Source organism: Bufo bufo, chromosome 2 (genome assembly GCF_905171765.1).
Source record: "Bufo bufo chromosome 2, aBufBuf1.1, whole genome shotgun sequence".
Classification (NCBI taxonomy): domain Eukaryota; kingdom Metazoa; phylum Chordata; class Amphibia; order Anura; family Bufonidae; genus Bufo; species Bufo bufo.
Window position 1 is genome coordinate 518,612,987 of NC_053390.1, and position 25,735 is coordinate 518,638,721.

Below are 25,735 nucleotides of genomic sequence, written 5' to 3' on the forward strand. Positions count from 1 at the left end.
GCAAAATGTTTCCACCCCCATGCTTGACGGTGGGGACGGTGTTTTGGGGGTCATAGGCAGCATTTTTCTTCCTCCAAACACAGCGAGTTGAGTTAATGCCAAAGAGCTCTATTTTGGTCTCATCAGACCACAGCACCTTCTCCCAGTCACTCTCTGAATCATTCAGGTGTTCATTGGCAAACTTCAGACGGGCCTGCACATGTGCCTTCCTGAGCAGGGGGACCTTGCGAGCCCTGCAGGATTTTAATCCATTGCGGTGTAATGTGTTTCCAATGGTTTTCTTGGTGACTGTGGTCCCTGCTAATTTGAGGTCATTAACTAACTCCTCCCGTGTAGTTCTAGGATGCTTTTTCACCTTTCTCAGAACCATTGACACCCCACGAGGTGAGATCTTGCGTGGAGCCCCAGAGCGAGGTCGATTGATGGTCATTTTGTGCTCCTTCCATTTTCGAACAATCGCACCAACAGTTGTCACCTTCTCTCCCAGCTTCTTGCTAATGGTTTTGTAGCCCATTCCAGCCTTGTGCAGGTCTACAATTTTGTCTCTGACATCCTTGGACAGCTCTTTGGTCTTTCCCATGTTGGAGAGTTTGGAGTCTGCTTGATTGATTGATTCTGTGGACAGGTGTCTTTTATACAGGTGACTAGTTAAGACAGGTGTCCTTAATGAGGGTGACTAATTGAGTAGAAGTGTCTAACCACTCTGTGGGAGCCAGAACTCTTAATGGTTGGTAGGGGTTCAAATACTTATTTCACTCAATGAAATGCAAATCAGTTGCTATCTTTTATTTAAAGTTATTTTTTCGATTTTCCTTTTGATGTGCTATCTGCCACTGTTACAATAAACCTACCATTGAAATGATACTGTTCTGAGACTTTTCATTTCTTTGTCATTGGACAAACTTACAAAATCAGTGAGGGGTCAAATAATTATTTCCTCCACTGTATATTGACTCTAATTTATGACTATAATGAAGTACACTGTGTCACGAGAAAACAATCTCTGAATGGCTTGGATAAGTAAAAGTGTTCCAAAGTTATTACCACATAAAGTGACACATGTCAGATTTGCAAAATTAGGCCTGGTTAGGAAGGGGGCAAATGGCCCGGTCTGGAAGTGGTTAAAAAAAAAGCCACATTTTAAAAGTGGCTAGCATCTTTTGATATGAGGTGAAACAAATTACCACTTTTGATTTGTAATGTTAGTATTTTTGTTGACGTTGAAAATTATGCATTTATTGATAAATGTCCCCTATTATGTTACCAATGCAGCTGCACAGGTTTGGCATGTGTGAAAACCGGGTAACAACTTCTGCAGAGATGTCATGGAGGCTGCACTTTGTACATACATCCTTTATACACCACATCCATAAATATACTATCAGGACAACTGTGGGTATATACTATAGATGTAGTGTGGTCTTCAGCATACCTCCACATTAGGCATGCGGGAATCGGTTCATCTCATCAACCAGAGTTCTACACCTTTAAAGGGCTGACTCCACTACTGGAAACACTCCTCCCCCGGTCAGCAGAGGGAGCGTCTTCAGTAGCGGGGACAGCCCCTCAAAGGGGTAAAAATCTGGTTGATGAGACACATTGATTTGCTCATCACTAGTCCACGTGTTGTGCAGCTTTCTATAGTTTCCGAAAGGCAAATCTGCACAATTATGCAGAGAAAGGCAGAATTATCACAAATTGTAACTAGGCAGGCTTGCTTTTCATCTGTCTGGAAAAGTTAGATGACTTTCCCTGTACAGCTGTAAATGAGCTCCAGTTGGATGTGTACACACTGCTGTTCTGCTGTATGTCTTTATATAGTATTGGGACAGTGGTATATGTGTACTGCTACTGTGTGAGTACTATTGGCACTTTGGCGGGTACTATATACAGTATAGATGTACTAAAACTGGTACTACAGTTGCAAGAAAAAGTATGTGAACCCTTTGGAATGATATGGATTTCTACACAAATTGGTCATAAAATGTGATCTGATCTTCATCTAAGTCACAACAATAGACAATCACAGTCTGCTTAAACTAATAACACACAAAGAATTAACTGTTACCATGTTTTCATTGAACACACCATGCAAACATTCACAGTGCAGGTGGAAAAAGTATGTGAACCCTTGGATTTAATAACTGGTTGAACCTCCTTTGGCAGCAATAACTTCAACCAAACGTTTCCTCTAGTTGCAGATCAGACGTGCACAACGGTCAGGAGTAATTCTTGACCATTCCTCCTTACAGAACTGTTTCAGTTCAGCAATATTCTTGGGATGTCTGGTGTGAATCGCTTTCTTGAGGTCATGCCACAGCATCTCAATCGGGTTGAGGTCAGGACTCTGACTGGGCCACTCCAGAAGGCGTATTTTCTTCTGTTTAAGCCATTCGGTTGTTGATTTACTTCTATGCTTTGGGTCGTTGTCCTGTTGCAACACCCATCTTCTGTTGAGCTTCAGCTGGTGGACAGATGGCCTTAAGTTCTCCTGCAAAATGTCTTGATAAACTTGGGAATTCATTTTTTCCTTCGATGATGGCAACCCATCCAGGCCCTGACGCAGCAAAGCAGCCCCAAACCATGATGCCCCCACCACCATACTTCACAGTTGGGATGAGGTTTTGATGTTGATGTGCTGTGCTGTGCCTCTTTTTCTCCACACATAGTGTTGTGTGTTTCTTCCAAACGACTCAACTTTGGTTTCATCTGTCCACAGAATATTTTGCCAGTACTGCTGTGGAACATCCAGGTGCTCTTGTGCAAACTGTAAACGTGCAGCAATGGTTTTTTTTGGACAGCAGTGGCTTTTTCCTCTGTGGTATCCTCCCATGAAATTTGTTCTTGTTTAGTGTTTTTACGTATCATAGATTCTCTAACAGGGATGTTATCATATGCCAGAGACCTTTGTAAGTCTTTAGCTGACACTCTAGGATTCTTCACCTCATTGAGCAGTCTGCACTGTGCTCTTGCAGTCATCTTTACAGGACGGCCACTCCTAGGGAGAGTAGCAGCAGTGCTGAACTTTCTACATTTATAGACCATTTGTCTTAACGTGGATTGATGAACAGCAAGGCTTTTGGAGATACTTTTATAACCCTTTCCAGCTTTATACAAGTCAATAATTCTTAGGGACCATTCACACGTCCGCAAAAGGGTCCGCACCCGTTCCTGAATTTTGCGGACCCATTCATTCTCTATGGGCCCGGACGTGAAGTGGAGAGCACACTTCCGGGTTTCGCCTCCGAACTTCCGGTCCGCAGCTCCGCAGAAGATAGAACATGTCCTATTCTTGTCTGCAGCAGCGGACAAGAATAGGCATTTCTATAGTGGGTGCCGGCCGGGTGTGTTGCGGATACGCAATTTGCGGGTCCACAACACACCATGGGCGTGTGAATGGACCCTTAATCGTAGGTCTTCTGAGAGCTCTTTTGTGGGAGGCATCATTCACATCAGGCAATGATTCTTGTGAAAAGCAAACCCAGAACGGGAGTGTGTTTTTATAGGGCAGGGCAGCTGTAACCAACATCTCCAATCTCATCTCGTTGATTGGACTCCAGTTGGCTGACACCTCACTCCAATTAGCTCTTGTCATTAGTCTAGGGGTTCACATACTTTTTCCACCTGAACTGTGAATGTTTACATGGTGTGTTCAATAAAAACATGGTAACATTTAATTCTTTGTGTGTTATTAGTTTAAGCAGACTGTAATTGTCTATTGTTGTAACTTAGATGAAGATCAGATCACATTTTATGACCAATTTGTGCAGAAATCCATATCATTCTAAAGGGTTCACATACTTTTTCTTGCAACTGTATGTATCCACTGTGGCATGTACTATTGTTGGTACTATGGTTGGCACTTACTACATTTTTTCTATACTTTTGGTAACTAGAAAGTTGCTTCCAACAAAATGGCCACTCATTATGTAGGCAAAATGTATGCAGACTAAATCCAGCCCCCTTTTCCTAGACTTCGTGGCTCACGTACACAAGCATCAGAGTGGGGGGGAAGACCTAGCTAAAACCTAAGAGAAGAATACTCTGCTTTTTTATTTACTATTTAGTGGTCTGCAATTTATTTTATTTTTTTCTGAGGGGAGCAGGATTGCATCCCTTCTCCCCATTCCTGTCAGGCTGCTCAGCCATGACAGCATCATGACTGTCTATTGTAGAGTTCCTACTATACAGTACGTAGTGCTGGCGCGTTTGTACATGAGATCTGAAGACAGCACATCTCAGCAGTCTAAAGTTGATGCAGCGCTTGGGTGCAGTATAGAGCGTCGCCATCCCCTATTCGAATGTAGAAGCGGAGGCAGAAATAAGGAAAAGAACAAACCATTCCAGTCACGTTCTAGGATGGGTTGCTGGAGGCCATGATGGAGAACCCATTTAATTTGTTATTTTTACCACGCAGAAACCAGCATAAAAAGTATGTGGAAAAAACAATAAAAGAATTGCTGAATTTTTTCTCCCCCTTCCCCCTTGTGGATAATACAACTCATCTTGCAAATAACAAGCTGCCATACAGCTACATCAAAGAGTTATGGCTCTCGGAATGCAACAAGGTTTAAAAAAAAAAAATGCTTGGTCTAGGGCCCAAAATAGACCATAACTTAAAGCCAGTGCAACCACCTCAGTGAGGTGGACGGAGAAATAAGGAGAATAACAAACAGCAGGTGGCGCTATAAGAATACATTTTCTTGGATAGCTCAGTGGTCATACAAAATTTTTATTTATATGCATTTACAAAAGTATTCAGATCCAGGTGCTGGTTTTAAAAATGTAGAATATTTTCCATGGGACAAACCCTTTAAGTGGGCTTGTGAGAAAATAATAAAAACAGCTGAATGTTAGAAAACAAAACCTAGAGACTACTCTCCTCTTCCTTACCCTTGGTGATCCAGCATAGAAGCTTCGGAGCTTTTGCCCTTGATCACCAGGGAAAAGAAGGTAAGTAGTCATGAAGGGTTAGTATTGAGCTTTCATAAATGCATTGTGTATACCCTGTTAAACTTTTGAGAAGGAAGTAAGGAGACTTGCATTATAAACACATGTTTTTTGCCATTTATAAAAGTTATTATTTAGTCCTGTTTATATTGTTTATGCTGCCAGTGTATAAGTTTCCCCAGGGAAGATGATTCTGCGGTTTTGGGACATATTGCTCCAGGCTGCCGAATATACTCCCAGTCGTAACGCCATATGTCGTGTACCATCCCTGTTTTACCAGTGCCACTATTTTGATTAACGAGGCCATTGATGACATAAATCCAAGTATTCAGATTGCTCTTTTACAGATTTATTGCCTACCATGCAGAGAGGAGACGACATTCTTGACAGGTGGCATCACGTGTGTGGCTCTTTCCATTATAGTTTCTGCTCAGGTGTGTCCCTAATGCCCATAAACTATAATGGAAATATCTGCAGCCTGGAGCACCGTATAACTGATAAAGGGACCCCCAATCTCTTGCTAGGTGGGAGTCGCACTTTGGAGGTAGCAGCTGTCCTCTTTTATATGAGAAAGGGACAACCCCATTAAGGGTTGCTTTTGACCCTCCATTTAGTTATGTTCTTACCTAACCCAGTTATTTCTGTTCCATAGGTGTCAGCTGCGATGCATGTTTAAAAGGAAACTTCAGAGGCCGACGATACAAGTGCTTAATTTGCTACGACTACGACTTGTGTGCATCCTGCTATGAAAGTGGCGCAACAACGACAAGGCACACAACTGACCATCCAATGCAGTGCATATTGACAAGGGTAGACTTTGGTAAGAGTCCTTTTTTTTTTTTCTTCATATTTTTAGTTATTTCGATTTTTATTTCCATAGAAGAAAGCACGTTTAAAGGGGCTGTAAGGCTGAACCCCACTAAGTCTATTTTTATTTTATTTTCATTATTGGTGTTTTTAATATTAAGAGAGTATGTGTGTCTGTCCTAGACTAGAATCCTCCACATGTTTTTTTTGGCTGTAATAGTTATATCCACTTTTAAAAAAAAAATTCTCAAGCCCTTTGGTGGACTTTTTCCATGTTGTGACATTTTTAGGAGCAGTGTGCTTTTCATTACAATATTCCCTTCTCAATAGTAGCTCATTAAACACCACACAGAACCTTTAGGCCTCTTTCACACGAGAGTGGCGGATTGGCTCCAGATGCATTCAGGGTGCGTTCAGTGAAACTCGCACCATTTTGCAAGCAAGTTCAGTCAGTTTTGTCTGCGATTGTGTTCAGTTGTTAATTTTTTTCCGCACGGTCAATCCGTTTTGATGCGTTTTTCATGCGCGTAATAAAAAACTGAAGGTTTACTAACTACATCTCTTAGCAACCATCAGTGAAAAACGCATTGCATCCGCACTTGCTTCTGGATGCAATGCGTTTTTCACACAGGCCCATTCACTTCTATGGGTCCAGGGCTGTGTGAAAAACGCAGAATATAGAACATGCTGCGATTTTCACGCAACGCAGAAGTGATGCCTGAAAAACACTCATCTACTCACACCTATTGAAATGAATGGGTCAGTATTCAGTGCGGGTGCTATGCGTTCACTTCACGCATTGCTCCCGCGCGGAAAACTCGCTCGTGTGAAAGAGGCCTTAGGGCAATGTCTCATGTACTGTGTCTTCGTGGTCCGGTTTGCCAGAGGCAGACATTTATTTGTAACAAAGTATTGCATGACGTTGATAAATTTGTTGCATCTTTAACCCCTTCACAACCGCCCCGGTCTTTTGACAGTGGAAGTGAGCAGGGCCTCAGTCTGCAGTGATGTTTTTTGACGCTGCTGCTGTAAAAGGGGGGGTGCTTAAAGAGGACCTTTCTCTGGTCCCGACGTTACAATATTAGTACCTGGCAGTGTAGGGCTTTATTAGTAGATATCTGTTCCCCCTTTTCACTTTTGCCACCTTGTGTGCTAATTAGTAGCATCGGTACAGGGAGGAGGAGGCGGCCATGTTTCTCAAGGGAAGAGCATTTTCTATCTGTCTTTCGTGAAAAACGGACACCACGAATGCCATCTGTATTGTGTCCGTGATTTTCACGGACCCATAGACTTCAATGGGTGTGCTTGGTCCGCATCACAGATCAAAGTATGTCTCCATGATTTTTTTGTTACTGACCCACGCTCAGTAAAAAAATACTGAAATGTGATCAGACCCATTTAAATCAATGTGTGTGTGGTGTCCGAGGAAAATGTGCACAGTACACGTCCATGAAAAACGGAAGGCCTTACGAACAGTTTTTAGCCTAGGTCCCTGCTTCACAGGTGGTGTTGGAGGAAGCTCCGATCCCAGATGTTTACACTTTGATTGCTGCTGTCCATGATCAAGGGAGTCTAACCATCATCCTGTTTCATACTGACAGAGTACGCTAATACAGTCCTGATCAAAAGTTTAAGACCACTTGAAAAATGGCAAAAAATCATATTTTACATTGTTGGATCTTAACAAGGTTCCAAGTAGAGCTTCAACATGCAACAAGAAGAAATTGGAGTGAGACAAAACATTTTTTGAGCATTCAATTTAATGAAAACAACGAATAAACTGAAACAGGCTGTTTTTCAGCTGATCAAAAGTTTAGGACTACACCTCCAAAAAAAAAAAACTTAACCCCCCCCCCAAAACAGAAATCCGACTTCCAAACATGAACTCAGTAATGAGTAGCTCCGCCGTTATGGTTTATCACTTCCAAAATTTGTTTCGGCATGCTTGATGCAGGCGTTTCCATGAGGTGAGTGGGAACATTTCTCCAAGTGGTGAAGACGGCCGCACGAAGGCCATCTGTCTGGAACTGTTGTCCATTTTTGTAAACTTCCCTTGCCATCCATCCCCAAAGGTTCTCAATTGGATTTAGATCAGGGGAACACGCAGGAAGGGCCAAAAGAGTGATATTATTCTCCTGGCAGAAGTCCCTTGTCCTGCGGGCCTTGTGTACTGTAGCGTTGTCCTGTTGAAAAACCCAGTCGTTACCACACAGACGAGGGCCCTCAGTCATGAGGAATGCTCTCTGCAACATCTGGACATAGCCAGCGGCTGTTTGACGCCCCTGCACTTCCTGAAGCTCCATTGTTCCACTGAAGGAAAAAGCACCCCAGACCATTATGGCACCCCCTCCACTGTGGCGCGTAGAAAACATCTCAGGTGGGATCTGGTTGTCATGCCAGTAACGTTGGAAACCATCAGGACCATCAAGGTTAAATTTTTTTCTCATCAGAAAATAAAACCACCTTTTACCTTTAAATGTCTCATGTTTGGTGCTCTCTTGCAAAGTCCAAACGAGCAGTTCTGTGGCGTTCAAGGAGACGAGGTCTTTGAAGACGTTTTTTGTTTTCGAAGCCCTTCAGTCTCAGATGCCGTCTGATGGTTATGGGCCTTAATTTGGGTCGAGGATCGTCCAGTGTCTTGACGGACAGCCAATTGGATCCTCCGGCTCAGTGCTGGTGAAATGTTTTTGGGTCTTCCACTTGACTTTTTTGTTCCATAACCCTCAGGATCATTTAAGAAATTCCAAATGACTGTCTTACTGCGTCCCACCTCAGCAGCGATGGCGCGGTGAGAGACCCTGCTTATGCAGTTCAACAACCCGACCAAGTTCAAAAAGGGATAGTTTTTTTGCCTTTGCCATCACAACGTGTGACTACCTGACAGAAAATGACAATGAATCCACATCTTTGCACAGATTTGGCCAAAAAATATTTTGTCTCACTTTCATTTCTTCTTGTTGCATGTTGAAGCTCTACTTGGAACCTTGTTAAGATCCAACAATGTAAAATATGTTTTTTTGCCATTTTTCAAGTGGTCCTAAACTTTTGATCAGGACTGTACATTAGGGATCGACCGATATTGATTTTTTAGGGCCGATACCGATAATTTGTCAACTTTCAGGCCAATAGCCGATAATTTATACCGATATTCTGGGTATTTTTATTTTTGAGGGAAAAAAAAAAAATCCTACACAAATCTGCTGAAAATTAATGTTTATTGTTAATGTGTATTATTATTTTTTTTTTTTTTGTAAATCTTTTTCATTTATACTTAATATTTTTGTGTTTTTTTTTTTTTTTAAATAACTTTTAGCCCTCTTAGGGACTAGAACCCTTGTCCCATTCACCCTGATAGATCTCTATCAGAGTGAATAGGATCTCGCACTCTCCCTGCTGCCCTGTGCTCTGTGCACACAGCAGCATGGAGCTGACTATGGCAGCCAGGGCTTCAATAGCGTCCTGGCTGCCATGGTAACCGATCGGAGCCCCAGGCTTACACTGCTGGGGCTCCGATCGGAGGAGCAGGAGAGAGGGGATCCTGTGGCCACTGCCACCAATGAGTAATACTGGGTGGGGGGGGGGGGAGGGGCGCACTGCGCCACCAAGGTTTTTACTATTGGGATGGGGGGCGCACTGCGCCACCAATGACTAATACTAGGGGGCTTGAGGGGGGGGGGGGCGCACTGCGCCACCAAAGAAGATACCTCTCTTTCACATACAGGAGGCGGGAGCTGGCTGCAGAATCACATAGCCGGCACCCGACCTCTATGAGCGGTAGCTGCGATCCGCGGCACCTAAGAGGTTAACTACCGCGGACCGCAGCTGCCGTTCATAGAGGTCGGGAGCCGGCTATGTGATTCTGCAGCCAGCTCCCGCCTCCTGTATTTGAATTAATGAAAGACTCATCTTCATTGGTGGCGCAGCGGCCACAGCCCCTCCCCTCCTCTTGTCTTCCGTCCTGTCATTGGAGGCAGCGGCAGCAGCATCACAGGGGGAGGAGACACTGCTTCCTTCTCCCCTGTGCTGCGGAGGGAACACAGAACGCGCTGAGAGCAGCGCGTTCTGTGTTCCCAATACGTTATCGGTATATCGGCAAAATAGATGCCGATACCGATAACGTTCAAAATCCTCAATATCGGCCGATAATATCGGCCAAACCGATAATCGGTCGATCCCTACTGTACATTATAAGTCTGAAATAAAAAGTTATAAAATATCAATTTCACAATAGTATTTTTAAAATGTTATAAACAATGTAATATAAATTTGAAATAAATAGCAACCCCCCCACAAAAATAATGCCATTATTTAGTATAAAATAAATTTTATTGTGCACACATTAAATAAAAATTAAACTACATATACATAATGTATTCACAGCACCATAATAACACGAAGAATTCATTTAACAGGTTATTTAGGGTAAAACATGAATGGCATGAAAAGTAATTTATTTTTAATTTATGCAGTATTTACCTCTGAACAATGCCAAAAATAACATTTCTCCTGTGTAAAACAAGGCACCAGACAGCCATGTCAATGAAGAAAAAAAAGTTATGGCTCCTGAAATGCATAGAGAAAAACAAAAAATGTTTGATTGTTATTAACCACTTCCCGCAACTGTAACGCCGAAAGGCGTCATTGCGGCGGCTCCCCCAGGCTACGCTAACGCCAATAGGCGTCATCTCGCGTGAGCCGAGATTTCCTGTGAACGCGCGCACACAGGCGCGCGCGCTCACAGGAACGGAAGGTAAGAGAGTTGATCTCCAGCCTGCCAGCGGCGATCGTTCGCTGGCAGGCTGGAGATGTGTTTTTTTTAACCCCTAACAGGTATATTAGACGCTGTTTTGATAACAGCGTCTAATATACCTGCTACCTGGTCCTCTGGTGGTCCCCTTTGTTTGGATCGACCACCAGAGGACACAGGTAGCTCAGTAAAGTAGCACCAAGCACCACTACACTACACTACACCCCCCCCCCCCCGTCACTTATTAACCCCTTATTAGCCCCTGATCACCCCATATAGACTCCCTGATCACCCCCCTGTCATTGATCACCCCCCTGTCATTGATCACCCCCCTGTAAAGCTCCATTCAGACGTCCGCATGATTTTTACGGATCCACTGATAGATGGATCGGATCCGCAAAACGCATCCGGACGTCTGAATGAAGCCTTACAGGGGCATGATCAATGACTGTGGTGATCACCCCATATAGACTCCCTGATCACCCCCCTGTCATTGATTACCCCCCTGTAAAGCTCCATTCAGATGTCCGCATGATTTTTACGGATGCACTGATAGATGGATCGGATCCGCAAAACGCATCCGGACGTCTGAATGAAGCCTTACAGGGGCATGATCAATGATTGTGGTGATCACCCCATATAGACTCCCTGATCACCCCCCTGTCATTGATTACACCCCTGTCATTGATCACCCCCCTGTAAAGCTCCATTCAGATGTCCGCATGATTTTTACGGATGCACTGATAGATGGATCGGATCCGCAAAACGCATACGGACGTCTGAATGAAGCCTTACAGGGGCATGATCAATGACTGTGGTGATCACCCCCCTGTCATTGATTACCCCCCTGTAAAGCTCCATTCAGATGTCCGCATGATTTTTACGGATGCACTGATAGATGGATCGGATCCGCAAAACGCATCCGGACGTCTGAATGAAGCCTTACAGGGGCATGATCAATGACTGTGGTGATCACCCCCCTGTCATTGATTACCCCCCTGTAAAGCTCCATTCAGATGTCCGCATGATTTTTACGGATGCACTGATAGATGGATCGGATCCGCAAAACGCATCCGGACGTCTGAATGAAGCCTTACAGGGGCGTGATCAATGACTGTGGTGATCACCCCATATAGACTCCCTGATCACCCCCCTGTCATTGATTACCCTCCTGTCATTGATTTACCCCCCTGTAAAGCTCCATTCAGACGTCCGCATGATTTTTACGGATCCACTGATAGATGGATCGGATCCGCAAAACGCATCCGGACGTCTGAATGAAGCCTTACAGGGGAGTGATCAATGACTGTGGTGATCACCCCATATAGACTCCCTGATCACCCCCCTGTCATTGATTACCCCCCTGTAAAGCTCCATTCAGATGTCCGCATGATTTTTACGGATGCACTGATAGATGGATCGGATCCGCAAAACGCATACGGACGTCTGAATGAAGCCTTACACGGGCGTGATCAATGACTGTGGTTATCACCCCATATAGACTCCCTGATCACCCCCCCCCTGTCATTGATCACCCCCCCTGTCATTGATCACCCCCCCTGTCATTGATCACCCCCCCTGTCATTGATCACCCCTCTGTAAGGCTCCATTCAGACATTTTTTTGGCCCAAGTTAGCGGAATTATTATTTTTTTTCTTACAAAGTCTCATATTCCACTAACTTGTGTCAAAAAATAAAATCTCACATGAACTCACCATACCCCTCACGGAAACCAAATGCGTAAAAATTTTTAGACATTTATATTCCAGACTTCTTCTCACGCTTTAGGGCCCCTAGAATGCCAGGGCAGTATAAATACCCCACATGTGACCCCATTTCGGAAAGAAGACACCCCCAGGTATTCCGTGAGGGGCATATTGAGTCCATGAAAGATTGAAATTTTTGCCCCAAGTTAGCGGAACGGGAGACTTTGTGAGAAAAAAATTAAAAATATCAATTTCCGCTAACTTGTGCCAAAAAAAAAAAATTTCTATGAACTCGCCATGCCCCTCATTGAATACCTTGGGGTGTCTTCTTTCCAAAATGGGGTCACATGTGGGGTATTTATACTGCCCTGGCATTCTAGGGGCCCCAAAGCGTGAGAAGAAGTCTGGTATCCAAATGTCTAAAAATGCCCTCCTAAAAGGAATTTGGGCACCTTTGCGCATCTAGGCTGCAATAAAGTGTCACACATCTGGTATCGCCGTACTCAGGAGAAGTTGGGGAATGTGTTTTGGGGTGTCATTTTACATATACCCATGCTGGGTGAGAGAAATATCTTGGTCAAATGCCAACTTTGTATAAAAAAATAGGAAAAGTTGTCTTTTGCCAAGATATTTCTCTCACCCAGCAAGGGTATATGTAAAATGACACCCCAAAACACATTCCCCAACTTCTCCTGAATACGGCGATACCACATGTGTGACACTTTTTTGCAGCCTAGGTGGGCAAAGGGGCCCATATTCCAAAGAGCACCTTTAGGATTTCACAGGTCATTTACCTACTTACCACACATTAGGGCCCCTGGAAAATGCCAGGGCAGTATAACTACCCCACAAGTGACCCCATTTTGGAAAGAAGACACCCCAAGGTATTCCGTGAGGGGCATGGCAAGTTCCTAGAATCTTTTATTTTTTGTCACAAGTTAGTGGAAAATGCAGATTTTTTTTTTTTTTTTTTTTTTTCATACAAAGTCTCATATTCCACTAACTTGTGACAAAAAATAAAAACTTCCATGAACTCACTATGCCCATCAGCGAATACCTTGGGGTCTCTTCTTTCCAAAATGGGGTCACTTGTGGGGTAGTTATACTGCCCTGGCATTCTAGGGGCCCAAATGTGTGGTAAGGAGTTTGAAATCAAATTCTGTAAAAAATGACCTGTGAAATCCGAAAGGTGCTCTTTGGAATATGGGCCCCTTTGCCCACCTAGGCTGCAAAAAAGTGTCACACATCTGGTATCCCCGTACTCAGGAGAAGGTGGGGAATGTGTTTTGGGGTGTCATTTTACATATACCCATGCTGGGTGAGAGAAATATCTTGGCAAAAGACAACTTTTCCCATTTTTTTATACAAAGTTGGCATTTGACCAAGATATTTATCTCACCCAGCATGGGTATATGTAAAATGACACCCCAAAACACATTCCTCAACTTCTCCTGAGTACGTAGATACCAGATGTGTGACACTTTTTTGCAGCCTAGGTGGGCAAAGGGGCCCATATTCCAAAGAGCACCTTTCGGATTTCACTGGTCATTTTTTACAGAATTTGATTTCAAACTCCTTACCACACATTTGGGCCCCTAGAATGCCAGGGCAGTATAACTACCCCACAAGTGACCCCATTTTGGAAAGAAGAGACCCCAAGGTATTTCGTGATGGGCATAGTGAGTTCATAGAAGTTTTTATTTTTTGTCACAAGTTAGTGGAATATGAGACTTTGTAGGAAAAAAAAATAAATAAAAAAAAATCATCATTTTCCGCTAACTTGTGACAAAAAATAAAAAGTTCTATGAACTCACTATGCCCATCAGCGAATACCTTAGGGTGTCTACTTTCCGAAATGGGGTCATTTGTGGGGTGTTTGTACTGTCTGGGCATTGTAGAACCTCAGGAAACATGACAGGTGCTCAGAAAGTCAGAGCTGCTTCAAAAAGCGGAAATTCACATTTTTGTACCATAGTTTGTAAACGCTATAACTTTTACCCAAACCATTTTTTTTTTACCCAAACATTTTTTTTTTATCAAAGACATGTAGAACTATAAATTTAGAGCAAAATTTCTATATGGATCTCGTTTTTTTTGCAAAATTTTACAACTGAAAGTGAAAAATGTCATTTTTTTGCAAAAAAATCGTTAAATTTCGATTAATAACAAAAAAAGTAAAAATGTCAGCAGCAATGAAATACCACCAAATGAAATCTCTATTAGTGAGAAGAAAAGGAGGTAAAATTCATTTGGGTGGTAAGTTGCATGACCGAGCAATAAACGGTGAAAGTAGTGTAGTGCCGATTTGTAAAAAAGGGCCTGGTCTTTAGGGGGGTATAAACCTGTGGTCCTTAAGTGGTTAAGGCCTTTTCAAGCGTCATTATTTCTCGGGAAGCTTCTTCAGTGAGAATGTGCATGACGTTTTGCACTCCACTTTTACAAACTGTCACACATGGGCAAGTGGCTCCTTTTTGGTACAGATGGTTAATGTGTACCCCCCCCCCCCCCCCCACAAGTAAAACGGCAGGAAAAAGTGCAGATACGTTGATAAATGTGGCCAATTGTTTTTTTTTTTTTGTTTTTTTTTATTATACTGTTAGTACAGAGTGATTATTTTCTTTAATAAAGGGAAACCTCTGTAAAAAATCAACTTCCACATAATTATTAAGACGTTTTTCACTCTGAAAAATAAATTATTTTTAGTGTGAAAATTAGCGATGGTGCGGGATATTGCAGCTTCATCCTCTTTGAACGGAATGAAGCTGCAATTGCCTGCGCTTGCCCTAGCAAATTATAAAAATAGCGTCATCCTGTTTTACTTTTTTTGTGCTTAAAGTGCATTTTATTATATGTTCAATTTGTATAGCAGATGTCTACTTTATTCACAGATTTATACTATGGTGGGGAAGCTTTCTCTGTCGAGCAGCCGCAATCTTTTACTTGTCCTTATTGTGGTAAAATGGGTTATACTGAGACCTCTCTACAAGAACATGTGACATCAGAGCACGCAGAAACCTCAACAGAAGTGGTAAGCGAATATAGTATGTCTTAAAGGGAACCAGATCCTTTATGCATAATAATACCACGTCTCGTTGGGTTGCTGCCTTCCAACCAAGAGCCGCTGGTATAGCAGTATGAGGACTAGCTTATTGTGGGGTCTAGTTTTCATTGGTAACGTTTTTTGGGTTACACAGGACCTATTCATTAACATTTATAACTTTTTGGGGCAGGGGTAAATAGGGAAAAACAATTCTGTAGTTTTGCGTTTTTCTTTTAACGTCCATGGGGCAGGGTAGTATAAAAAAACTCGATCTTTATTATATGGGTTCTCACAAACGTGGTGTGATATCATCTGTTTGTGCTTATGTGTTTTTTAGCACGTTTACCAAATAAAACCACTTTTTATGGGGGGGGGGGGGGGGAATTTTTTATTTATTTTTTAAATAAACTTTATTAACCTTTGCCTCCCCCCTATAATAGCCTAGATCAGGGATCAGCAACCTCCGCCACTCCAGCTGTTGTGGAACTACTACTCCCAGCATGCTCCACTCACTTCTATGGGAGTTCTAAGAACAGCCAAGCAAGTGTGCATACTGGGAGTTGCAGTGTCACCACACCTGGAGCGCCGAAGGTTGCTGACCCCTGGCCTAGATGCTGTGGGCTCTATTGACCCCAGCATCGCAGTTAACGTCCATGCCAGCAGCTTCAGTCAGTGCCGTGGTTATTCAGGACGCTGTATCAGTTCTGCCACCCATTCCAGGATTAGAGGTGCGGACGGCAGGTACTGAACAGACTACACAGCACTTCTCGTGCGTAGAAATAAGCATGAGGCAACTATAACGATTGTACAGGTATTATTGCGACCTCTGGACTCGCCTCCTTTTTTCTAATGTTTTTATTTTCTGATTGTAGAATTTGTTTAATTCTATTTCATGAACTTGATGATGAGGGCGGCCATCTTGCCTGAGCTGTCCTAAATAGCATTTAGATATATACTTTACAGCAGCCACCATAGCCACAATGGACAGGAGCTGACTTCATTAACTTCTTTAGAAGCTTTTCCTAGGCATGCTCTGTGACCTGTGTAGAGGTCAGGGTGGAGTAGATAAGCTGTGATATCACCTAATGCAAATGGTAATTCCTGTGTTGCCCATACAGAGGTGATATCTGCCTTTCTAATCCTGCCTGTAATGACTGCTCAAAAATGACCTGTACAGACCAAGAAGTAGTGCTAATATTATACTTAGTGGCCAGGACAAATACTGCTAGATTTAGATTTTTATTTTTTTTGTAATATAGTGACATCGAAAAATGAAAAATACCACAAAATCTTTAAAATATGTTTAATACAAAATCTTGATTTAAACAATAGTTCATTTTCTGATGACACATTCCCTCTAATTCAGATTTAAGTCCATCCGTATACTTTTCTATGTTACTGTGTTTTTTTTTAAAGTAGCTTCTACTCTGCAATCGAATATTGGAATCCAGTAAGTAAACTGTTAATAAGAATGTAGCGAACACACTAAACCAGTGCACCCAGTTCTGTAGCTATGACACAATAGTAAAGGCTCCATGTCTCGTGCCTTTACTATAGGTGTGTTATCTGGACATAATTATGTTTGTCTCTTTACAGATATGCCCAATTTGTGCAGCATTACCAGGGGGAGATCCAAATCATGTCACAGATGACTTTGCTGCCCATCTTACACTTGAACACAGAGCTCCCAGGGATCTAATATCCTTTTTTTTTGTGGAAACTTGGCGCAGGTTTATTGTTTAGAATGTAAATTCACAAAGCCACTGCTGTATATAAATCATTGGAACATATAAGATTATATTAGTAATATGAGTGAGTCACGGTAGGTGGCAGAGCGCCCTGGTCTAGACTTACCTAATAAGCATCTGCTATTTTTTAATTGGTATAGCATAAAAGGTGAATAAAATAAAAATCACACAATTGATAATATGGGAAATTCGTGCATGTCTTTAAATATTCACAAACCGTTCGATATACAGATTGGGGTTTGCTGGATTTCAAATGAAATCACCAAATATTCAAACACACACACATATAATGTAAAATGATAATTTAATCATGCAATTTAATACAAAACTCAATAAATGACATAAAAAGTTTAGCAGCAATACCTGAGATGCCATGACAAAGATACTCTCCCCAAGGTTATGGTCACATGTTAACTATAACTCACATGAGTTTAGACGAAAGTCAGTGTATAGTGTCCCAATGCCTTGTGCAGGATCAGGGTGGAGTATGTAAGTGTGGTACACTACCGATTATACTGGTCACTATACATTGTGTGTGTTTGAATATTTTGTGATTTTTTTTTTTTTTGGTACAGTGTCGCACATATTGCACCAATTGTGGTTTTGTAATATTGGAGATTTTGGATTTCAAATGCTAATATCAACAGTCAACAATATCATGCACAGCTGTCAGTGTTTTGCGGTCTGCAAATCGCAGATCCACAAAATATGGATCGCGGCCGAGTGCACGCCGCCATTTATTTTTAAACTTCAGTAGAAGTGTCATATTCTTGTCTGTAAAATGGACAAGAATAGGACATATTCAGTGTTTTTTGCGTGGCTGCAGAACGGACGTTTTGATGCAGACAATACACTGTGCATGTGCCACAAATCCTTTTAAATGACAGCCTAGTGGAAGAGCAGCAGGGGCTGCTATTGAACGAGCCCCCCACAGGTCTGTGAGTAAGCACTGTAGTGTCTCACCGGTACATACAGTTTATCTATATCAGGGATGCCCAACCTGCGGCCCTCCAGCTGTTGCAAAATTACAACTTCCGTCATACCTGAACAGCCTACAGCTATCGGGGCATGTTGGGAGTTGTAGTTTTGCTGGAGGGAATTCCTGATCTATATAAAGAAAACAGACGTTTCTATATGTGCAACACAGAATGCAGTAATGGTCGCAACTATCTCACCTAATGTATTAATAATCCACACTTACCCTGCATTAAGAAAAATGGCAAATTCAAAGCCGACAAAAATTCAAGTACCATTATTGTTTGATACTATTCTCATCCACTTATATACAGATCCCTTTTAGGATCCACCCATTTTTTTTATATTCGAGAATATTGTGCATGTAAAACTCTAGGGCCCTTCAGTTCATGACCGGTTGTTGCATATTGTATATTTACTGGTTACACATTTTTATCAGTGGTAGCATCTTGGGAATGTCCCATTTTTATTTCAGTTTGAATATATTCATCAGTTAACTCTTCGATTGTGTGATTATTTTATTTACTTCTTATGCTATATTATTTAAAGGGAACCTGTCATCAACTTTATGCTGACCTCACTGAGGGCAGTATAAAGTAGTGACAGAAATGCTGATTTTAGCGATGTGTCACTCATGAGCTAAAAGTAAGTGGTTGCTGAGAACCAGCATCATAATCATTGCAGCCCAGGCCTTGAAGAGTCAAATCTACCTGAGAAGAGTCAGTTATTCATAATCTCCTGCTCTACCGCCCATCTGCTGATGACGGACAGTTCTATCCTAGAGAGAAAGGGAGAAAACCTGGTAGAAGCCTGTCAGTCATCAGCAGGTGGGCAGGGAGAGAGGAATTCATGAATAACCATGACTTCTCAGGTGGCCGGGACTACTTTTCCAGGCCCAGTCTGCAATGATTGTGATGTTGGTTCTCGGCAACCACTTACTTTTAACTTATAAATGACCGACCGCGGAAATAACTCACCTGTCTCTACTTTATTCTGCCGTTAGTCTGGACAACATAAAGTTGATGACAGGTTCCCCTTAAAGGAGTTTTCCGGGAATACAGTATTGATGACCTGTCATCAGGATACCAAGCACAACACCATACATTGTATAGCGCCTGTGCTTGGCATTGCAGCCCAAGCCCATTCACTTGACCGAATCACTGGCCTAGGAACAGGGCGCAATGCCCACCAGAATGCTGCAGGCTCTTCAAACGGCTGATTGGCAGGGGGTGTCGGGTGTCTCCCCCATTTGTACTTTTTATGTCATGTTTAAAAATGCAATTAGAGGCTTTCTGGGCTTAAAAAGGACCTGTCCCCTCTCCTGACATGCCTGTTTTAATAGCTACATGCATTCATTTCTATGGGACTGCCAAAAATTTCCTTCAGCCCCATAGAAGTGAATGGAGTGGTGTCCGCGCTTGTGCTTCCCATTATTTTTATGGGACTTCTGAAAATAGCTCACCGCACCACTTGGCTATTTTCAGCACTCCCATAGAAATTAATGGAGGGTGGCCACTCATGCATGGTCCAGTCACCTTCTCTTCGTGGGCTTCGTTCTAGAGATAGGTGGGACCCGCACTTACTGTATCATCCATCGGTGGCATATACTAGTGATATGCCACCAATGTATGAGATGGGCCAACCCCTTTAAGCAATCTTACAGCTACATACAAATTTTTAATTTTTTTGCAGTTCTGGTAAAACCCTTGTTCCTTCCATGATATTTCTATATTTTGAACTCCCTTCTCACTTTGCTATTGTCTCCCTTAACTGTTGCTTATGATGAATCCAGTGGAGTTCGACACGTACGAAGGATGTTTCACCCTGGCCGAGGGTTGGGTGGTCCACGAGCTCGACGATCAAACATGCACTTTACTAGCAGTTCCACTGGAGGGCTTTCATCCTCGCAGAGCTCATACTCACCAAGCAATAGGGAAGCCATGGATCCTATAGCCGGTAGGGTACCTCTCTTAAAATATAACAAACTAGAAACATCAGAAAAAGATGATCTAGGTGATCATTTGTCATGATGTAGGTTATTGCTTCACTAAGAATACTCACTACTGTGTATTTTTCTGTTCTGTGCTCCATTCTTTTCATTAAAGGATCTGGGTGATCCTTATTGAATGACAGCAAGCATAGATCTTGAGAACTGTGATATATTGATAAAGAAAATATACTGGAAAGTTGTACAACTTTTCAGTATATAAAATAATTTATTTGCAGAATCTGCAATTCCTTCGTTTTTTTATTAAAGAGGATCTGCCGTGGTCGAACAGATTCCAGTTCACTAACCTTCAAAACAGCACCCCACCTTCTCCCAAAATATTGGTGCTGTAACTGCTGTAATTTTTTGCATCTGATATGCAAATCAGCCCCCCAGATTGTCAGAGGGCAGCTCCGTGCACAGGGTAAAATCAGCTCAGCTAGCACCATATTAGAGGGGCTTGATTGTGGCATGATCTCGCGTAGTATACCCTATCTGGCAAGATTACGCTCTCTTCTGTCAGCATCCTGCACTAACGGGGTCCGGGAGTGGAGGGACAGACAAGCAGCCTGCATACTTAGGCCTCTTTCACACTACTGTATTTTTTTTCCGTTTTGCGGGCCGTTTTTTGCGTTCCGTATACGGAACCATTCGTTTCAATGGTTCCGCAAAAAAAACTGAATGTGTTACGTATGCATTCCATTTCCGTATTTCCGTTCCGTTGAAAGATAGAACATGTCCTATATTTGGCCGAAAATCACGTTCCGTGGTTCCATTCAAGTCAATGGGTCCGCAAAAAAAAAACGGAACACATACGGAAATGCATCCGTATGTCTTCCGTATCCGTTCCGTTTTTTTCTGAACCATCTATTGAAAATGTTATGCCCAGCCCAATTTTTTCTATGTAATTACTGTATACTGTATATGCCATACGGAAAAGCGGAACGGAAACGCAACGGAAACAAAAAACCGGAACAACGGATCCGTGAAAAACAGACCGCAAAACACTGAAATAGCCATACGGTAGTGTGAAAGAGGCCTTATCTGGAGCTTCAACGTGGTGGTGTCTATGCATCTACTGCAGGTTGATTCTCCCTTTTATGCTGAGCTGCAGTGGCCGTTCCCATGACAGTCTGGAGACCAATATCCAATAAATTGTACAAGATTTTGTGTCTAATTTAAACACTATTTGCATAGGACAAAAACTGTTAAAAATTAAGTAGAAGCATGAGTCACCTCAACCAATCCCCACCTCTGTTCTGGAGCTGCAGCGGTTCCTGTCCGACTCTACGTGCTGGAAATACTAGGAAAGGCCTGCTTTGCCAATCACTGAGTGAAGTGGGTCACCACTAAGACCAGGAATTTTTGCTGAAAATGGTGTTCAAAGGTGGACATTCACTTTAAAGGGATGTCCAGCTTTAACATTTTCAATTTGGCCAGCCATGCTCTGTACATAAAGAAAAGGCACACGCACTGCTCCCCACTGCTCTGCACCAGCAATGAGGGTCTCGTCTGGCCTTGCTTCCAGTCCCTGCCATGTAAAGTTTCCAGACAGGGTTTTGTGTGCTGCTGCAGCCATTCACTGACCTATGTGGTGATGTCCCCAAGCCGCATATGACACAGCAGTGATGTGTCGCTTGGGGAACCAGCGAATGGCTGCAGTGGCACACATAATCCCATCTGAAAGTTTAGACACAAGGGACCGAACCCTCTGCGATTTAATGTACGGTGCAGTCCTCGCCAAATTGAAAAGCTGGTTTAAAATTGGACTTCTTTGTATACATTTGTAAGCATAAAAACTATTCTTATTCAGGATCTACTTTTTTCCCGTTTATAGACACTGAAAATCAGATACATGTATATATTTGTATTATAGATACATATGAAGATTATATGTTCATATTTTGTTTTCTTTTTATGCAGAGCTATTATCCCAATTATCAGGGGTAAGGCGCTCAACGGGTGGTCAGCTTAACTCAACGGGTCCTTCTGCCTCTCAGTTGCAACAGCTTCAAATGCAGTTACAGCTAGAGAGACAGCAGGCACAGGCAGCACGGCAACAATTAGAAACGGCACGGAACGCCACAAGGCGCAACAATGCAAGTAGTGTCACCACCACCATCACCCAATCAACAGCAGCAACCAACACATCCAATACGGAAAACAATCAGCAAACAATACAGAATTCACAGTTTCTCCTCACAAGGTATGGCTTCTTCATAGCCAACATATGTATTGGGTGTGAGTTTAAATCTCCCTGTAGTCAGTAAAGCAGTGGGATTTTCTCCAAAAACATCTGCTGATGTGTTAGGTGGCCTAAGTTCAAGGGGTTTGTCTTGGTTATAACTCTGAACTGGACATCCAACATGGCATCTGGGGCCACTCTAACTTTTGCATTTACTACTTTTTGTACTAAGATCTGTTGTTGACTATTACTGTGTGAACGTTCTTATATCATTCACATTGTATGTATACAATCTGAAATTATGTTACGTTTTCCACCTCTAATTTGACTGAATCCTTCTAATTTAACCCATTTGCAGGTTGAATGACCCCAAGATGACAGAAGCTGAGCGACAGTCATTAGAAAGTGAAAGGGCAGATCGTAGCCTATTCGTCCAAGAGCTCCTGCTTTCTACATTGATGCAGGAAGAAAGCTCCTCCTCAGATGAGGACGAGCGGGGGGAAATAGCTGATTTTGGGGCAATGGGTTGTGTAGATATAATGCCTTTAGATGTTGCTTTAGAAAACTTAAACCTAAAAGAGAGCAATAAAGGAAACGAGCCTCCGCCACCTCCTCTTTGATGACATCCCCCTTTGCAGACAATGTCCTCTGTGCTGTAACTGCCAATGAAAGTGGACAAACAACTATCTTTGGGTTTGTTTTGGTGATTGTAATTTCCGGTCTGTCACTCTTGTTACATTGTGTACATTCAAAAAAAATGTAAAAAAAAAATTTGAAAAAAGACAGAGGCAAATATATATGACAAAATCACTTAACTAATTTTTACTTCTAGCAGATATGCATAGGTAGCAGTACCAGAGGCAGCTTGTCTGCTTCCTGTACCTTGACGCAAACAAAAATAAATAAATAAAAAGCTCTCCTAATCTCCCACCTTCAAAACTGAAAACGGAAAAAAGTATATGGAAAAAATCTCTAATGAAGCTGCTGTGTGTATTTATGAATATTAATTAATAAAACTGCTTGGATGGTTTACCATAACTACTGCATGAGGTTTTTTGCAGCGTGCATGAGGTTTTAGTGACATTGTCATAAAAAACAAACAAAAAAAAAAACAAAAGTACAACTGGCCTAATTTTTTTAACTTTATTAGGCCATAAATCCCAAAGCTTTCCTAAACATTATTCAAAAGGTTACAGCACCTGACGACATGCAGCGTTAACCTGGACTAGTGGGTTGTGGCTTTGGATCTTTTGAATAATGTGTGAGTGGTTTATTTTATGCAAGTTCTACAGTGGCATTAACTGAATGTTTACTTGCCCGATCAGAAACATTAGACAGTTTCAGATTACATTTAAAAAAAGAGCAGTTGTGCTCAGGAAAGAAATTTCATTAAAGAAGAACTCCACAAAAACTTATATTCTCTTACCTATTAGTAAGGTGCCTGATATAAATTGTAATGAAGGTAATTTTCTTAGCAGTGGCTGAGCTTGTGAGTTATCCCCTCCCTTCTGGTCCTCAGCTGTGTCATGTGACCGACACCGACTCTCCAGATGATACAGAATCTTTTGTGTTAACAGGAAGTCAGTTTCTCTACTCATTTCATGGGAGCCTCATAGGATTGAATAGCGAAACGGACACCCTTTCCACGTCAGTGGGTGAAGATTTGAAGACTGGTGGAAAGGAGAACTGTCTTAGTTGCCCATAGCAACCAATCAGATTGATCTTTCATTTTCCAAAGAGGCTCGGAAAGTAAAAGGTGGAATCTGATTGTTTGCTGGGGCAAATAAGCCAGTTTTCCTTTGCACCAGTTTTGATAAATCTCTCCTATCGTGTCAGTTGGAGAATCACTGTGTCGGTCACATGACACAGCTGAGGACCAGAAGGGAGGTGATAACTCACAACTACAGCCACTGGTAAAAACTACAATTTACCTTTCTAATGGGCCAGAGAATAAAAAATTTTGCGGGAGTACTTTAACTTACTACCTGGAAAGTATTTGTTCCATATCTAACAAATTTTCATTGGCTAGTATAAACCAAATATTTTGCCTTTTCGAAAAGGATATATAAAGGACAGTTAGCAAAAAATCCATCTAAATTGTTCTTAGTCTTTACCATTTCCTACAAAGACATTACAGTTAACCCACTGTTTGAAATTGCACATTTTGTGATCCAAACAATTTTGTTTTGTGTTTTTGTTTGCTTATTTTCTTTTTTTATGTGGTTGTTTATTAAAAAAAGTAAAAAACAAAAAGTTTTCAACTGTTAAACTTGTTTTATCCAAGTGTAGGCTGATTCCTTTAAATGCTGTTTAAAAACAAGTTAGCACAGATTGTTGTCTTAGTTTTAAAGAAGCCCTTCTTTCACATTCTTAATTTTTTATTTTTTTTCTGAATTCTCTTATTTATGTATTTGCTTAATAGTTTGCAGAGACTTGTCCGCAAAAGGAGAGCTTGAGGATCCCCGCCAGATTTTTGTCAATATACTATACATAATTCCTAATGCTAATGTTAGCACTTTTTTATTTATTGTTACTTTGATTATTCTTTCGGCAGCCTTTGATTAAAAATCATGCCACCTACATGCCTATACTATTAATCCTATTTGTAAAAATATGTACAGTGTTCTTTTTGTGCATAGACTTTCATAAAGGGCCTGACATAGTGGGTAGAAGTTTTTTTGTTTTTCTTTTTGTTTTGCAATGTAAAGTTAGCATATAAAGACAATAAAAAAAAAGAAGAGTACGCACAGCTTTCTGATGAATTTACAAATATACTATCACTTGATCATGTATGTGTTTGCTCCTCTCTTCCCTTTTCCCTCACTTAAATTTGAATTGGTCAGTTTCTTGCAGCATCACATTGTGTACAAAAAGAAAATGAACAGTGGTGTATGTAAACCACAGTAACACTGAGTGTTAGTGCTCGTTCCCCCTCACTTTTGTCCCAATATCCTATATTTCTGCTCATTCTAGCACTTGAATGTTTTATCCCATCCATGAGAGGGTTATGGTGCTAAAAGGGTTAAGAGGAGATACTGCTCAGTATATTGTAGTTGTTCAGCATTTTTATATATTTTTTTTTCTTTTATATTTTGTTGAGGGTTTTTGAAAAAGAAAAATTAATCCACCACGTCTCTCCAAGCTGTAGTCTTTTCAAACCCATTCTGCACATTACAGCTATTCATTCAGTTCAATAAAGTATTTTCAAGACTGTTGACCCCTTGAGTTTCTTTTCGATCCTTTAATAGAATATGTAGCGGTTGCAGTTTTATTATTTTTAGCCTTCTTGACAAGTGTTTGTTCCAAAGTGTATAATGGAGGATTCATAGTACCAACTAATTGCTCTGTGGTAGTCTAATCTTCAGTTTACAGCTTGGTGCACTCTTAGTGAATTGAAACCTTCTGAGTTCACATTAATAATTTTCATGATTGCGCATAATGGAAAATGTTGAGCTTCATCTAAACCTACAATAATATGTGTACACTTTTGCCCTAAGTGACAACCGCTGCTTTATTCACATAAGTCCCTTACTGATGCAGTACAACTTTAGAAGGGGAAGTTATATCACAAAGATAAGTAGTGCAAATGA

At 41.7% G+C, this 25,735-nt stretch overlaps 1 protein-coding gene across 2 annotated transcripts in view; it reads left to right on the forward strand.

Moving 5' to 3' along the window:
• The window catches only part of KCMF1 (potassium channel modulatory factor 1), a 61,036-nt gene extending 36,971 nt beyond the window's left edge, over nt 1-24,065 (forward strand). Inside the window, exons 1-7 of one of the 2 annotated variants that reach the window (XM_040417916.1) lie at nt 5,302-5,384; nt 5,603-5,770; nt 15,099-15,238; nt 16,847-16,948; nt 19,755-19,929; nt 21,884-22,166; nt 22,504-24,065. In XM_040417916.1, the coding sequence (XP_040273850.1) occupies nt 5,312-5,384; nt 5,603-5,770; nt 15,099-15,238; nt 16,847-16,948; nt 19,755-19,929; nt 21,884-22,166; nt 22,504-22,765 (1,203 nt within the window). In that variant the 5' untranslated portion in view covers nt 5,302-5,311 and the 3' untranslated portion in view covers nt 22,766-24,065. Of the gene's footprint in view, nt 1-5,301; nt 5,385-5,602; nt 5,771-15,098; nt 15,239-16,846; nt 16,949-19,754; nt 19,930-21,883; nt 22,167-22,503 lie in introns of those variants that run through there. The other variant, XM_040417917.1, reaches the window with a different exon arrangement.
• Nucleotides 24,066-25,735: the final 1,670 nt, after the last annotated feature.